Consider the following 16,769-nt stretch of genomic DNA (forward strand, 5'->3'; position numbering starts at 1 on the left):
GAGCCAAGAGGGGTACAGGATTGTAAAAGAAACACACTAAAATGTTCAGAAATATACTGAGGGTTTTATAATAAATGTCACATTTATTTGACACTTGTTTAAAAATGTTGGTATCTCTCTCATTTCGGCATGCAGTACATGAATTCATTAACAATCTGTCTCACCGATACCAGTCCCTCGGGCCCTATCAAATCCCAATGTACATTTAAAAAGAGTATTTGTTTGAACTGAATTTGCCAAATGACACATTGTTATATGACTTCCCCCTGTGATCCGTCCTCGCCCTGTTTGTCTCCCCAGGTAGGCCAGTTGATCAAAGAGGCCGCAGCAAAGAGTAATCTGAAAAGAGTGACCCTGGAGCTGGGTGGGAAGAACCCCTGCATTGTCTTTGCTGACTCGGACTGTAAGTGATGTGGTTTCTGTCTCTCCATTAAACCAACAAGGCAGAGAGAGAGAACAAAGACAGCAGCTCTGCTCGGCGCAGAGGAAAGGCCTTTGACACAGTGTGTGTGATCAACAGTGTGCTTGTAAGCAATAGAGATGGAGACTGATTGCGAACTGTGTGATGGTTATCATGACGGACATTGTATCATCGTGGCTCCTAGCCTATCCAACATATCAACAATATAATATGATAACCCAGCGGGCTAAACTGGTTGCAATGACGTCTTTACAACGTCTCTGAAAACGTCGTGGTCAGGTTGTATACAGGTTGTAAAGAGACAGGGTTTCTTTTAAATGTGTTTGTGACCAGAAAAATACATGTTTACCTGGCTCTAATCTTGTTATCTGACGTCTCTACGACCAGAAACCAAGTTTACAACCAGAAAATTATGTCATTATCATGCCAAATCTTGCCCTCAGGGAAGATGTGGCCAATTGTTATGTTATTACTCTGAGGGACTCTTAGGCATTTGGCGACAGCCTTCGTCAACATCTATCCTATGTTCACTAACAGTGCAGTTGGCAGTGGAGGAGACCCAAAAGGGAGCCTTCTTCAACCAGGGCCAGTGCTGCACGGCCGCGTCGCGTGTCTTCGTGGAGGAACAGGTCTATGAGGAGTTTGTACGCCGCAGCGTCGAGAGTGCCAAGCGTATCGTCATAGGAGACCCCCTGGACCCACGTACATCACACGGACCACAGGTGTCTCTTCTCTCCTCTCCCCCTCTCTTCACTCTTCTCTCTTCTCTCCTCTCCCCCTCTCTTCTCTCTTCTCTCCTCCTCTCCCCTCTCTTCTCTCTTCTCTCCTCTCCCCCTCTCTTCTCTCTTCTCTCCTCCTCTCTTCTCTCTTCTCTCTTCTCTCCTCCTCTCTTCTCTCTTCTCTCCTCCTCTCCCCCTCTCTTCTCTCTTCTCTCTTCTCTCCTCTCCCCCTCTCTTCTCTCTTCTCTCCTCCTCTCTTCTCTCTTCTCTCTTTTCTCCTCCTCTCTTCTCTCTTCTCTCCTCTCCCCCTCTCTTCTCTTTTCTATTCTCCTCTCCCCCTCTCGTCTCTTTTCTCTCCTCCTCTCCCCCCTCCCCCCTCTCTTCTCTCCTCCTCTCCCCCTCTCGTCTCTTTTCTCTCCTCCTCTCCCCCCTCTCGTCTCTTTTCTCTCCTCCTCTCCCCCCTCCCCCCTCTCTTCTCTCCTCCTCTCCCCCCTCTCGTCTCTTTTCTCTCCTCCTCTCCCCCCTCCCCCCTCTCTTCTCTCCTCTACTCCCCCCTCCCCCCTCTCTTCTCTCCTCCTCTCCCCCTCCCCCCTCTCTTCTCTCCTCCTCTCCCCCCTCCCCCCTCTCTTCTCTCCTCCTCTTCTCCCCCTCTCGTCTCTTTTCTCTCCTCCTCTCCCCCCTCCCCCTCTCTTCTCTCCTCCTCTCCCCCTCTCGTCTCTTTTCTCTCCTCCTCTCCCCCCTCTCGTCTCTTTTCCCTCCTCCTCTCCCGCTCTTGTCTCTTTTCTCTCCTCCTCTCCCGCTCTTGTTTCTTTTCTCTCCTCCTCTCCCCCCTCTCATCTCTCTTCTCTCCTCCTCTCCCCCCTCTCGTCTCTCTTCTCTCCTCCTCTCCCCCTCTCGTCTCTTTTCTCTCCTCCTCTCCCCCTCTTGTCTCTTTTCTCTCCTCCTCTCCCCCTCTTCTCTTTTCTCTCCTCCTCTCCCCCCTCTCTTCTCTCCTCCTCTCCCCCTCTCGTCTCTTTTCTCTCCTCCTCTCCCCCCTCTCGTCTCTTTTCCCTCCTCCTCTCCCGCTCTTGTCTATTTTCTCTCCTCCTCTCCCCCTCTTGTCTCTTTTCTTTCCTCTCCCCCTCTCGTCTCTCTTCTCTCCTCCTCTCCCCCTCTCGTCTCTTTTCTCTCCTCCTCTCCCCCTCTCGTCTCTTTTCTCTCCTCTTCTCCCCCTCTCGTCTCTTTTCTCTCCTCCTCTCCCTCTCTCGTCTCTTTTCTCTCCTCCTCTCCCCCCTCTCTTCTCTTCTCTTTATTTTCTTCTGGCGCCTCTCAGACAGGTGTTTGGATAGCAGAGCAGACACAGTTTGTCAGAAAGTCTCCACTGACACAGAGCAAGCCGTCCAAACTCCACAACCCTTAGTCATTGTGCCTGTGATACCGCCAGTAGAAATAAATCTCAAATTTGTCAACTTACAGCAAAATGCTCAAATATGGGGCAACAGACAGTATACAGTATTCAATACCAATACCAGATCAATGTGGAGCTATATACAGGAAGTACCAGTACCAGATCAATGTGCTACTATATACAGGAAGTACCAGTACCAGATCAATGTGGAGCTATATACAGGAAGTACCAGTACCAGATCAATGTGGAGCTATATACAGGGAGTAGCAGATCAATGTGAGGCTATATACAAGGAGTACCAGTAGAGGTAGATATGTACATAAAGGCAGGGTAAAGTGACTAGGCATCAGGATAGATAATAATAGTAAAATTAAGAACAGAGTAACTGCAGCATGTGTATACATGTGTATATATAGTCTAGTGAGTGTGTATATAGTGTATATATATAGTCTAGTGAGTGTGTATATAGTGTGTATATATAGTCTAGTGAGTGTGTATACGGTGTGTATATATAGTCTAGTGAGTGTGTATATGGTGTGTATATATAGTCTAGTGAGTGTGTATATATAGTCTAGTGAGTGTGTATATATAGTCTAGTGAGTGTGTATACGGTGTGTGTATATGTAGTCTAGTGAGTGTGTATATATAGTCTAGTGAGTGTGTATATATAGTCTAGTGAGTGTATATATAGTCTAGTGAGTGTGTATATATAGTCTAGTGAGTGTGTATACGGTGTGTGTATATATAGTCTAGTGAGTGTATATATAGTCTAGTGAGTGTGTATATATAGTCTAGTGAGTGTGTATATAGTGTGTATATATAGTCTAGTGAGTGTACATATATAGTCAAGTGAGTGTGTATATATAGTCTAGTGAGTGTATATATAGTCTAGTGAGTGTGTATATATAGTCTAGTGAGTGTGTAATATAGTCTAGTGAGTGTGTATATATAGTCAAGTGAGTGTATATATAGTCTAGTGAGTGTGTATATATAGTCTAGTGAGTGTGTATATATAGTCTAGTGAGTGTGTATATAGTGTGTATATATAGTCTAGTGAGTGTGTATATATAGTCTAGTGAGTGCATATATAGTCTAGTGAGTGTGTATATATAGTCTAGTGAGTGTGTAATATAGTCTAGTGAGTGTGTATACGGTGTGTGTATATATAGTCTAGTGAGTGTGTATATATAGTCTAGTGAGTGTGTATCCAGTGTGTTTATATAGTCTAGTGAGTGTGTATACAGTGTGTGTATATATAGTCTAGTGAGTGTGTATACAGTGTGTGTATATATAGTCTAGTGAGTGTGTATATATAGTCTAGTGAGTGTGTATATATAGTCTAGTGAGTGTGTATATATAGTCTAGTGAGTGTGTATACAGTGTGTATATATAGTCTAGTGAGTGTGTATATATATAGTCTAGTGAGGGTGTATATATAGTCTAGTGAGTGTGTATATATAGTCTAGTGAGTGTGTATACTGTGTGTATATATAGTCTAGTGAGTGTGTATACTGTGTGTATATATTGTCTAGTGAGTGTGTATATATAGTCTAGTGAGTGTGTATACTGTGTGTATATATTGTCTAGTGAGTGTGTATACTGTCTGTGTATATAGTCTAGTGAGTGTGTATATATAGTCTAGTGAGTGTGTATATATACAGTGCCTTGCGAAAGTATTCGGCCCCCTTGAACTTTGCGTCCTTTTGCCACATTTCAGGCTTCAAACATAAAGATATAAAACTGTATTTTTTTGTGAAGAATCAACAACAAGTGGGACACAATCATGAAGTGGAACAACATTTATTGGATATTTCAAACTTTTTTAACAAATCAAAAACTGAAAAATTGGGCGTGCAAAATTATTCCGAATACTTTCGCAAGGCACTGTAGTCTAGTGAGTGTGTATATATAGTCTAGTGAGTGTGTATATATAGTCTAGTGAGTGTGTATATATAGTCTAGCGAGTGTGTATATATATTGTCTAGTGAGTGTGTATATATAGTCTAGTGAGTGTGTATATAAAGTCTAGTGAGTGTGTATACGGTGTGTGTATATAGTCTAGTGAGTGTGCATATGGTCAGTGCAAGACAGAGTCAGTGCAGATAGTTTGGGAACCATTAGTTGACTATTTAGCAGTCTGGCTATTCAGCAATGTTATGGTTTTGGGGTAGAAGCTGCCTTGGAGCCGATTGGTCCGAGAGCCGATGCTCGGGTACCGTTTGCCGGATGGTAGCAGAGTGAGCAGTCTATGGCTTGGGTGGTTGGAGTCTTTGGTAATTATTCACGATTAGATCAGTTCCCAACTTTGGACCAAATCCTACAGATGTAGGAGCTTCATTTGAGCCAGTTTGCTACGGCAGGAAAATAATCCTGCAGCAACAGGAAATGTGAATTATAATGTGGATTTGGTTAATGGACATTTTTGTAGGGGGTTGACACATTTTTCGTAAGGGCAAATCAAGTCTGACATTTCTAAGTGGAAATTACAAACTTTAGAAGCCTTTTTAAAACTCCAAAAGTTTGCATTTCCTGTGGTGCAGGAAAATTCTCAGTAACAAAAAAGTGATCAAATGAAGATCCTATATCTGTAACTTGAGAGCTCTGTGCTTAGCTCAGATATTCATGTAAGTCATGCAGTGAAGTCAATCCAATATTATCTTAAGTTAACCGTGCAGGCCACAATTTAGGATTCAGTCCTTTACTTTTAGTCTACAGCTGACAGCATGAGAAGATGTGGGACAGTTACAGAACGTATCCTTCAGGTCTTGTCTGACAGAAACGTAGTTTCCATTACGCCGGTGGTTATCAACGTAAGCTATCAGTATGGGTTCACTAAAGATCACTTGTGGTGGGAGCAGAAAATCTCCCATTATTTTTCTAGCTGTTCTTTCTTTTGCTCCTGTGCCAACTTTGGATGTGTGTAAATGAATACTCCCTTTATAGCCATTACTTTACCTTTTGTGTAATGACATCACCCTGCCTGCCTCCAACTCCCTCCCTCCCTCCCTCCCTCCCTCCCTCCCTCCCTCCCTCCCTCCCTCCCTCCCTCCCTCCCTCCCTCCCTCCCTCCCTCCCTCCCTCCCTCCCTCCCTCCCTCCCTCATCTCCTCTCCTCTCCTCTCATCTCCTATCTTCCCCTGTTCCTCCAGATTGACCAGAAGCAGTTTGATAAGATACTGGAGTTGATTGACAGCGGGAAGAAGGAGGGAGCCAAACTGGAGTGTGGGGGCGTGGCCATGGAGGACACAGGCCTCTACATCCAGCCCACCGTATTCTCCCATGTCAAGGACCACATGCGCATCGCCAAGGAAGAGGTGAGAGATCCAAATTCTGATCTATGGTCAGTTTTGTGATTTTCTTGTCAGATGGTTAAGGTTAGGATTGGGGGATGATGCTTCCGTCCACCCAACGCTGCCTGAAGAAGACTCTAACAGTCGAAACCTGTCCTGATATTAATTATAAACTGGGTGGTTCGAGTCCTGAATGTTGATTGCCTGACAGCCGTGGTACTGTATATCAGACCGTATACCACTGGTATGACAAAATCTTTATTTTTACTGCTCTGATTACATTGTTAACCAGTGTATAGTAGCAATAAGGCACCTCGGGTGTTTGTGAGATATGGCCAATATACTACGGCTAAGGCCTGTATCGAGGCACTCCGCGTTGCTTCGTGTGTAAGAACAGCCCTTAGCCGTGGTATATATACCACACTCCCTCTGACCTTATTGCTTAAATATACCACAGGCAGATCATTCTGTTCTCTGTATATAATACCTGTAAATAGTCACCTGAACTTTTTCTGCATCGTACTGTGTCTTTGTTCTGTGATTGGAGGAAGGAAAGCTGATCCTAGATCTGTGATCTGTGTCTATGGGAAACTTCTACCCAGAGCTAGGGGTTTCTGATGTTGGCTTTACAGTGATTTCATTCATAAAAATGAGAACGCCACCACTGGTCCATGCAGTTTTGTTGTATACCACTGCCATCTTCTGGTGGTGTGGTTGAAGTGCAGGTTCAGACAACTGTATATCTATGGTTCAAACAAGGTCATAGTCATGGAGATGGATGGAGGGCGCTTCTTTACATCTGTGGCATAATGGCTTCTGTGACAGCATGGCCAGCGCCATGTAGATCTTTCTCCAATTGAAAGTAGTCAATTTATTCTTGTTTTTCTTCTATGAGTCGGTAGACAAACTGAAAGTGTGTACACTGCCACCTAGTGTGTGTTTTCTAAACAGGCATAAAGCCATGGTTGGTGATTTAATGCCGCCTGCCATTCATTGGCTGATCCCTCCTGCTTACCTGGATAGAATTCTGCCATCCTTCCTTAACCCATAGAAAGGTCCACCCAATTGACTACTTTAAAATGGTAAAAGTGCTCAATGGATCTGCCCATGCTAATACTGGCTTTGTGGTATTAGAGCTGTCTATCCAAGTCTATGGTCATGGTAAAGCAGGATCATATCATAGAAATACATAGAGGACTCTAGTGGCCAAAAGCCGTTTTAGCATGGGCAGCGCTATTGAGGACTTTCACCATTTTTATGTAGTCAATTGGGTGGGACTTCCTATGGGTTAAGGAATGATCACATAATTCCATCCAGGTCATCAGGAAGGATCAGTAAATTATTTATATAATCGTGAAAAAACATTCCATTACTATAGGTGGCAGTAAATTGCCAACCTTGGCTTTATATCTGTTCAAACAACACACTGCAGGTGAAAAGAAACAACACACTGCAGGTGAAAAGATGTCGCCGAAGAACATGGCTGACGTTTTATATTCTCCCAACCAATTGTGATATTTATAGCCTCGTTATTGTGTTACTTTTTATTCTTACTTTTTACTTTAGTCTATTTGGTAAATATTGTCTTAACTCTTCTTGAACTGCACTGTTGGTTGAGGGCTTGTAAGTAAGCATTTCACAGTAAGGTCTACATTTGTTGTATTCGGCACATGTGACAAATAAAGTTTGATTTGATTGGATTTGAAGTATGTAGCCTTTTAGTTTGTTTACCAACTCATCAAATTAGTAGCAGAAGAAAATGTACTACTTAAAAATGGAGATGGCCTCAATGGCACTACCCATGCCCCCACATGCCCCCACATGCCCCCACAGACCAATTGTGGCAGATGCAATGTTACATCCTATACATATCTCTATGGGTTGTATTCACTAGACACCAAAGGGAAGAAAATGGACTGACACAGGGAGGAACCTGAACCTGTCAAATAACAAACGCTTGTGTTTTTTATTATTAATACCACCCAAGGCTGTTCTGATTGGTGCTGATTGATCCTACAGACATTTATTTGGACACAACACAACATTGACATGGTTCAGCAGTGAAGTCATTGCATTTTTTAATATAACATTTTCTTCACATTATTCATCAAATCCAAGTCAATCTAAATTGGGCGTTGAACTGACATCTGTGGCCTGTGAGGCTTTGCTTTATCCTTCTCCTGCTGACCATGGCCTGTTTGATTACATAACAAACCTACCTGTCTCTCCTCCTTGAGGTAATCACTGATCCAACAAACTGATAGGTGTAAGCAATTACCAATTACCAGCCATGTCACATCAGGGATTTCTTCAAAGGAGGGCAGTAGGAAGGATGCATTTGAACAGGGCATGTAATCTTCTCCATGACCCCATCCAGATCTTCGGCCCGGTCCAGTGTATATTCCGATTCAAGAGCCAGCAGGAGGCCATAGAGAGAGCCAACAGTACGGAGTACGGCTTGGCTTCTGCCGTGTTCACACGCAATCTGGACCGGGCTCTCTCTGTGTCTGCCGCCCTGGAGACTGGCACCGTCTGGTAGGTTACTGTTAACTCCTGAACAATGGTACCTTGCTAGTATCACTACATATGACTACAGCAACAACTATTAGCTGCTACTATTCCCATCCTAACAATTCAATACTAGTACTAATATCCAAAATAGTGTAAGGATGAGAACTGGATGCTAGTGATTGATTAGTAATGTCTGACAAGTTCCTATAAATACTGTAGGTTAGTCCCATAGAGATAGATAGAGCACTCATCTTTGTATCTGTTACAGAATGGGCAGCGCCATTGAGGCTATCTTCATTTTAAAGTAGTCAATTTGGTTCTTTCCGATTGGCTGAACCCTCCTGATGACCCGGTTGGACATGACTCCAACAGGGTCACCAGGAGGGATCAGCCAATGAAGTTGGAATTGCCAACCAGTTGACTACATTAAAATGGTGGAAGCCCTCAATGGCGCCTCTATAATTCTCTATGGTTAGTCCTCTCTCCTGCAGACAGACTAGTTGACATAATGCTCGTTACTACCACTACCACTACTACTACTAATAATATTAATAATATTACTGCTACCACTTCTACTACTATTACTACTGTTACCATTGGCCCAAAGCCAACCACTACTCCTTACCATTACTACTTTATTATTCATTTACTCCATGTGCTGCTAACTACTACTTTCTACAGTACAACTTCTATTAGCATTTTACCCATGTACTCCCTATTCACTCTGACTCCGTATCCCCTACTTATACCTCTTCATGTGAGAACACAGCTGTAGCTGCACCTTGTGGCCACAAGATAGAGCCGGGTAGATAGGTAGGTATCCCAGACGAAGCTCCTCTGTGTGGCAGTGAGAGAAGGACAAGGAGTGGGAGTGAAAAAGGAAGAAATATTTTATTTCACCTTTATTTAACTAGGTAGGCTAGTTGAGAACAAGTTCTCATTTGCAACTGCGACCTGGCCAAGATAAAGCATAGCAATTTGACACATACAACAACAGAGTTACACATGTAATAAACAAAACATACAGTCAATAATACAGTAGAAAAATAAGTCTATATACAATGTGAGCAAATGGGGTGAGATAAGGGAGGTAAAGGCAAAAAAAGGCCATGGTGCAAGGTAAATACAATATAGCAAGTAAAACACTGGAATGGTAGATCTGCACTGTAATCTGTACTGTCCTTAAACCAACAGGGTTTCCTGAGTGATCATAGACCTCAGTCTGAACGTTTATGTTACGTCATGGCAGGAGGGTAGGACCATCAGAACATGGGGTGTGGGCCGCATTAGGATTGTACAAATCAAGGTTATGACACTGGATGGGTATGACATGCTATCGCTTCCCTGGTGAATTCTGGGATGGAACTGAAGTTACTGTAAACAAATACATTACTCTGCTTATTCTCCTCTCTCTCTCTCTCTGTCTGTCTCTCTTTCTCTCTCTCTGTCTGTCTCTCTCTGTCTCACTGTCTATCTCTCTTTCTTACTGTCTCGCAGTCTGTCTGTCTGTCTCTCTCTCTCACTCTGTCTCACTTTCTGTCTTTAAATCTTTTTATTTCACCTTTATTTAACCAGGTAGGCTAGTTGAGAACAAGTTCTCATTTACAACTGCGACCTGGCCAAGATAAAGCATAGCAATTCGACACATACAACAAGACAGAATTACACATGGAATAAACAAAACATACAGTCAATAATACAGTAGAAAAAAAGAACAAAGTCTATATACAGTGAGTGCAAATGAGGTAAGATAAGGGAGTTAAGGCAATAAATAGGCCACGGTGGCGAAGTAATTACAATATAGCAATTAAACACTGGAATGGTAGATGTGCAGAAGATGAATGTGCAAGTAGAGATACTGGGGTGCAAAGGAGCAAGATAAATAAATAAATAAATACAGTATGGGGATGAGGTAGATAGATGGGCTGTTTACAGATGGGCTATGTACAGGTGCAGTGATCTGTGAGCTGCTCTGACAACTGGTGCTTAAAGCTAGTGAGGGAGATATGAGTCTCCAGCTTCAGTGATTTTTGCAGTTCGTTCCAGTCATTGGCAGCAGAGAACTGAAAGGAAAGGTGACCAAAGGAGGAATTGACTTTGGGGGTGACCAGTGAGATATACCTGCTGGAGCACGTGCTACGAGTAGGTGCTGCTATGGTGACCAGTGAGCTGAGATAAGGCGGGGCTTTACCTAGCAGAGACTTGTAGATAGCCTGTAGCCAGTGGGTTTGGCGACGAGTATGAAGCGAGGGCCAACCAACGAGAGCGTACAGGTCGCAGTGGTGGGTAGTATATGGGGCTTTGGTGACAAAACGGATGGCACTGTGATAGACTGCATCCAATTTGTTGAGTAGAGTGTTGGAGGCTATTTTATAGATGACATCGCCGAAGTCGAGTATGGGTAGGATGGTCAGTTTTACGAGGGTATGTTTGGCAGCATGAGTGAAGGATGCTTTGTTGCGATATAGGAAGCCGATTCTAGATTTAATTTTGGATTGGAGATGCTTAATGTGAGTCTGGAAGGGCAGTGATCGATTGAATAGCATGCATTTAGTTTTACCTGCATATAAGAGCAGTTGGGGGCCATGGAAGGAGAGTTGTATGGCATTGAAGATCGTCTGGAGGTTCGTTAACACAGTACCCAAAGAGGGGCCAGAAGTATACAGAATGGTGTCGTCTGCGTAGAGGTGGATCAGAGAATCACCAGCAGCAAGAGTGACGTCATTGATGTACACTGAGAAGAGTCGGCCCGAAAATTGAACCCTGTGTCTCCCCCATAGAGACTGCCAGAGGTCCGGACAACAGGCCTTGTGATTTGACACACTGAACTCTATCAGAGAAGTAGTTGGTGAACCAGGCGAGGCAATCATTTGAGAAACCAAGGCGGTCGAGTCTGCCATGCCAATGTGGTGATTGACAGAGTAAAAAGCCTTGGCCAGGTCGATGAATACGGCTGCACAGTAATGTCTCTTATCGATGGCGGTTATGATATCGTTTAGGACCTTGAGTGTGGCTGAGGTGCACCCATGACCAGCATAGCGAAGAAGGTACGTTGGGATTTGAAATGGTCGGTAATCTGTTTGTTAACTTGGCTTTCGAAGACCTTAGAAAGACAGGGTAGGATAGATATAGGTCTGTAGCAGTTTGGGTCTAGATTGTCACCCCCTTTGAAGAGGGGGATGACCGCGGCAGCTTTCCAATCTTTGGGAATCTCAGACGATACGAAAGATAGTTTGAACAGGCTAGTAATAGGGGTTGCAACAATTTCGGCAGATAATTTTAGAAAGAGAACAGTGTTTCCTAACCTCAGAGCAGTGGGCAGCTGGGAGGAGGTGCTCTTATTCTCCATGAACTTTACAGTGTCCCAGAACTGTTTTGAGTTTGTACTACAGGATGCAAATTTCTGTTTGAAAAAGCTAGCCTTAGCTTTCCTAACTGCCTGTGTATATTTGTTCCTAACTTCCGTGAAAAGTTGCATATCACGGGGGCTATTCGATGCTAATGCAGAACGCCACAGGATTTTTTTGTGCTGGTCAAGGGCAGACAGGTCTGGAGTGAACCAAGGACTTTATCTATTCCTGGTTCTAAATATTTTGAATGGGGCATGCTTATTTAAGATGGTGAGGAAGGCACTTTTTAAAGAATAGCCAGACATCCTCTACTGATGGGATGAGTTCAATGTCATTCCAGGATACCCCGGCCAGGTCGATTAGCAAGGCCTGCTCGCAGGAGTGTTTTAGGGAGCGTTTGACAGTGATGAGGGGTGGTTGTTTGATCGCAGACCCATTACGGATGCAGGCAATGAGGCAGTGATCGCTGAGATCTTGATTGAAAACAGCAGAGGTGTATTTGGAGGGCGAGTTAGTTAGGATGATATCTATTAGGGTGCCGGTGTTTACGGATTTGGGGTTGTACCTGGTAGGTTCATTTATAATTTGTGTAAGATTGAGGGCAACAAGCTTAGATTGTAGGATGGCCGGGGTGTTAAGCATGTCCCAGTTTAGGTCACCTAGTAGCACGAGTTCAGAAGATAGATGGGGGGGGGGGGCAATCAATTCACATATGGTGTCAAGGGCACAGCTGGAGGCAGAGGGTGGTCTATAGCAAGCGGCAACGGTGAGAGACTTGTTTCTGGAAAGGTGAGTTTTTAGAAGTAGAAGCTCGAATTGTTTGGGTACAGACCTGGATAGTAAGACAGAACTCTGCAGGCTATCTTTGCAGTAGATTGCAACACCACCCCCTTTGGCAGTTCTATCTTGGCGGAAAATGTTATAGTTAGGAATGGAGATTTCAGGGTTTTTGGTAGTTTTCCTAAGCCAGGATTCAAACATGGCTAAGACACCCGGGTTGGCAGAGTGTGCTAAAGCAGTGAGTAAAACAAACTTAGGGGGTAGGCTTCTAATGGTAACATGCATGAAACCAAGGCTTTTACGGTTACAGAAGTCAAGAAATGAGAGCACCTGGGGAGTGGGAGTGGAGCTAGGCACTGCAGGACCTGGATTAACCTCTCCATCACCAGAGGAACAGAGGAGAAGTAGGATAAGGGTACAGCTGAAGGCTATACGAACTGACTGTCTAGCATGTTCGGAACAGAGAGTAAAAGGAGCAGGTTTCTGGGCAAGATAGCATAGATTCAAGGCATAGTGTACATACAAAGGTAAGGTAGGATGTGAGTACATTGGAGGTAAACCTAGGCATTGAGTAATGATGAGAGAGATATAGACTCTAGAGATGTTAAAAACCAGGTGATGTCATCGCATATGTAGGAGGTGGAACAACATGGTTGGTTAAGGCATATTGAGCAGGGCTAGAGGCTCTACAGTGAAATAAGACAGTAATCACTAACCAGGACAGTAATGGACGAGGCATATTGATATTAGAGAGAGGCATACATAGCCAAGTGAACATATGGGTCCAGTGAGTGGTTGGGCTTCTACTCCCGTACCGGCAGTAGAAGGGGTCCGGATATTGTAGCCCAGGAGTGGGCTTCGGTGGTAGCCCAGGAGCCCTAGCCGGGCTAGCTTCAGGCTAATTTGTGCTTGCTCCGGGATGGAAACGCTAGCCAGGAGTAGTCACCCGTGATTGCGATTAGCTTGTTGCGAAGATCCAGATGAAAAGGTTCAGAGTTTGCGGAAGGAATCCGGGGATAGAAAAATAGGTCCGTTATGCTCTCTCACTCTCTCTCACTTTCTGTCTCTCTCTCTCTCTCAGGGTAAACTGCTATAACGCCCTCCATGCCCAGGCACCATTCGGAGGATACAAAATGTCAGGCAATGGACGAGAGCTGTAAGTCACTTCTCTTCAACACTATGTGTGATGGTTTGGGTTTACTAGTTTGTTTACCCACACATTTTGCACATTTTTAACACAATGTGAATGATTAGAACAATACAAATGATTTAGTATTTATTAACCTTTGTATTTTGATTCCTCAGGGGTGAGTATGCATTGGCAGAGTACTCTGAGGTGAAAGCTGTGACCATCAAACTGACTGAGGCACTGTGAGGGACACAGGAGAGACCACAAACCACTACTAGAGCCCAGCCCAGCACTACTCTGTCATCAACTCAGGCTGTGTCCCAACACTCTGAAGCCACTCCCTTTCATCATCTTCTTGTCTCCTTTCATTTATCACCTTTGGTCATAAAGAGTTTGATTTGTGCGTGTGCTGTGCTCAAATCCTATTCAACGCCTATTTCACCTATCACTCAAAGTCATAAGGTGAAAAAGCCAAGGAAAGGACGCCATCGAAGGGTGTTGGGACACTGGAGTGGCTTGAAGTGGCTTTCTTTCCTTGGCAAATTAAAGGAAACAAGGTAGAGGTGGCCAATCTGGAAGTGAATTGGGACGCAGCAAAACCCTATTAGCGTTTCAGACCCTCCCACAGCTCTATTGCTCCAGGGATGTATTCATAGGAACCAATTGGAAGCAAATGGGACGAAATGGGAGGGACCTACCTGAATTTGTCCAATAGAAATTGCTACGGTTCGCAACACTTTACACTAGTGAATACACCCCAGCCCTTTACAATACCACAGCACTTCAGAGCTTCACTAATAATAACAAATAAAAAAATGTGTTTCTTAATTTGGGGTTTTCTGATATGAATGTTCTTCTCTCATTTTGAGGAGCATTTTCTCCCTTTTCAAATGGTGGAATGAATTTTAATTCCCGTTCCAAACAAGGTAATGTTTACCTCTATTTTTAACTTTCTAATGCCCAGAAGAAAGACATGTTTTTAATCCACTACAATAACAATATATAGGTCTAGTACTGTACTAGCAAACCTTAACTGGCATTTTAACACTTTTAAACACTTTACATTGCATTGCATTTGGATCTGTGTACAATATCTTTCAGAGTTGCTCATCTATAAGGTCTTGACCAGCGTGGCAACGTTCTGCTAACTTTACTACAATTCCCAGGTTTCACAGAAATACTGGTCAGATTCAGGGATTGATGGAAAACCTGGGAATTGTCTGAAAGTGAACAGAATTTTGCAGCACTAGTCTTGACTCCTGAGTACTGTTATTAACATATTGTTATGTCTTGGGTGACGATACCCCTGATGATTTTTGTATGCTTTGTGGTTTTATTGAACTAAATGTAGGAAGTTTTGCAAATGGTTTGATGTAATGTATTTCTTTGCAATACATATGGGGCTGGTTTCCCAAACTAAAACAACATTTCAATGGAGATTCTCATTTGAGATTTGTGTTTAATCCAAGCACTCGGGTTAATCTGTGTCTGGGAAACCGGAGCCTAATTCCATAAAGTAAAACCTGGGGCTTGTGTCCTATTGGTGTTTTTAATGGTATAACAATGCTACTGAAAACTGCCATTATGTTGAAAATACAAGTCATTTGGACTCCAGTAATGTCTCCAATGGGAGGTAAACCATTCCTTGTCACAATATGCACCATATGTGAGATGTTACAATGTATAACAAACCACAAGGAAACAAGTCATTCTGTTTGTTTCATTTGCAAGACTCTCACTTTTTATATGGATATTTAAATACACATTTTAAATAAAAGGAAATGGAATGTGTTTGTGATTCGTTTGGATTTTCATGTCATACAGATAAAATTGTAACACCTCTTGGAGAAAAGCAGTTTCTTGGAATATGGTTACCAGCAACTGCTAGTTAAAAAGGGAAAGTATTTTTTTATTTAAATGAAGGATTCTGTCTGTCTATCCATTCTAATTTCCTTTCAGAAGTCATTGAGTGCTGCTGTATCAAATTCCATTACAGTCCAAGGCTAAATATACCACATTTATTGACAGTTCAGAATTATCACCAAGAAAACAGAAAATACAGAGTGAAACATTTTCCTAGACAAAGTTATCAAATAGCAGAAATGCTTTCAACTAGTTTGACCTCACTCTCTCACACACACACACACACACACACACACACACACACACACACACACACACAGGTTTTGCATGACACTAGTATGGATTGGCTGGCTTTAGGACCACTGCACTGTTGGTTAAGGGCTTGTAAGTAAGCAGTAGACTTGTTGTATTCGGCGCATGTGACAAATTTTGATTTGATTTGCTCCGCATTATGAATGCCCTGACTTTTGCAGAGGCCATATCACCTTAAATGCTGCACGGCCAATGCAGACATCGGATTGACCAGAGTGGCAGTTTGCTTTGCCAGTCAGTCCTTCTGTGTCACTTTCAGAAAGTAGAGACCGCACCAGTTTGCGTTGCCAATCAGCCGTTAAGGCAGTGAGCTGATTCATGCTTTGCCAGTCAGTCGTTAAGGCAGTGAGCTGATTCATGCTTTGCCAGTCAGTCGTTAAGGCGGTGAGCTGATTCATGCTTTGCCAGTCAGTCGTTAAGGCAGTGAGCTGATTCATGCTTTGCCAGTCAGTCGTTAAGGCAGTGAGCTGATTCATGCTTTGCCAGTCAGCCGTTAAGGCAGTGAGCTGATTCATGCTTTGCCAGTCAGTCGTTAAGGCAGTGAGCTGATTCATGCTTTGCCAGTCAGTCGTTAAGGCAGTGAGCTGATTCATGCTTTGCCAGTCAGTCGTTAAGGCAGTGAGCTGATTCATTTGATGTCAGCACTTTGAACTCGGCCTTGTAAACTTTGTTGTAATCCGATAGACTTTTTGATGACCATTTGAAACCAAAAGTTATTTTATTGCTAGAACAATAAAGGCTGTGATAGCTGTAGGTCTAATTGATATGTTCATTCATTTACCCAGTAGGCTAGAGCAATTTTGATTTCATGTATTGGTATGAAAATAAACACAGAGCATTTCCCCAAAATACACGTTTTTTGGCTTCAAATACAATAACAATGGTTGTCTTTTCTTACTATAGACCTATTTGATCATCATGCTCTGCCTGCATCTCTAATCCCCATCTGTAGCATACCTGTATCTGGTAGAATACATTTACACTTTTCTCTCTCCATCAGTCTTGCTT

General features: G+C 43.2%; 1 protein-coding gene across 1 annotated transcript in view; it reads left to right on the forward strand.

The window, feature by feature from the left end:
* Positions 1-15,377, forward strand: part of LOC110506179 (retinaldehyde dehydrogenase 3) — a 37,170-nt gene extending 21,793 nt beyond the window's left edge. The window contains exons 8-13 of the mRNA XM_090222885.1: positions 301-403; positions 959-1,143; positions 5,676-5,840; positions 8,194-8,351; positions 13,539-13,613; positions 13,763-15,377. Coding sequence (XP_090079011.1) covers positions 301-403; positions 959-1,143; positions 5,676-5,840; positions 8,194-8,351; positions 13,539-13,613; positions 13,763-13,832 — 756 coding nt within the window. The 3' untranslated portion in view covers positions 13,833-15,377. The remainder of the gene's footprint in view (positions 1-300; positions 404-958; positions 1,144-5,675; positions 5,841-8,193; positions 8,352-13,538; positions 13,614-13,762) is intronic.
* Positions 15,378-16,769: the final 1,392 nt, after the last annotated feature.

The sequence above is a fragment of the Oncorhynchus mykiss genome, chromosome 26, assembly GCF_057628025.1.
Source record: "Oncorhynchus mykiss isolate SJ-2025 chromosome 26, ASM5762802v1, whole genome shotgun sequence".
Lineage (NCBI taxonomy): Eukaryota > Metazoa > Chordata > Actinopteri > Salmoniformes > Salmonidae > Oncorhynchus > Oncorhynchus mykiss.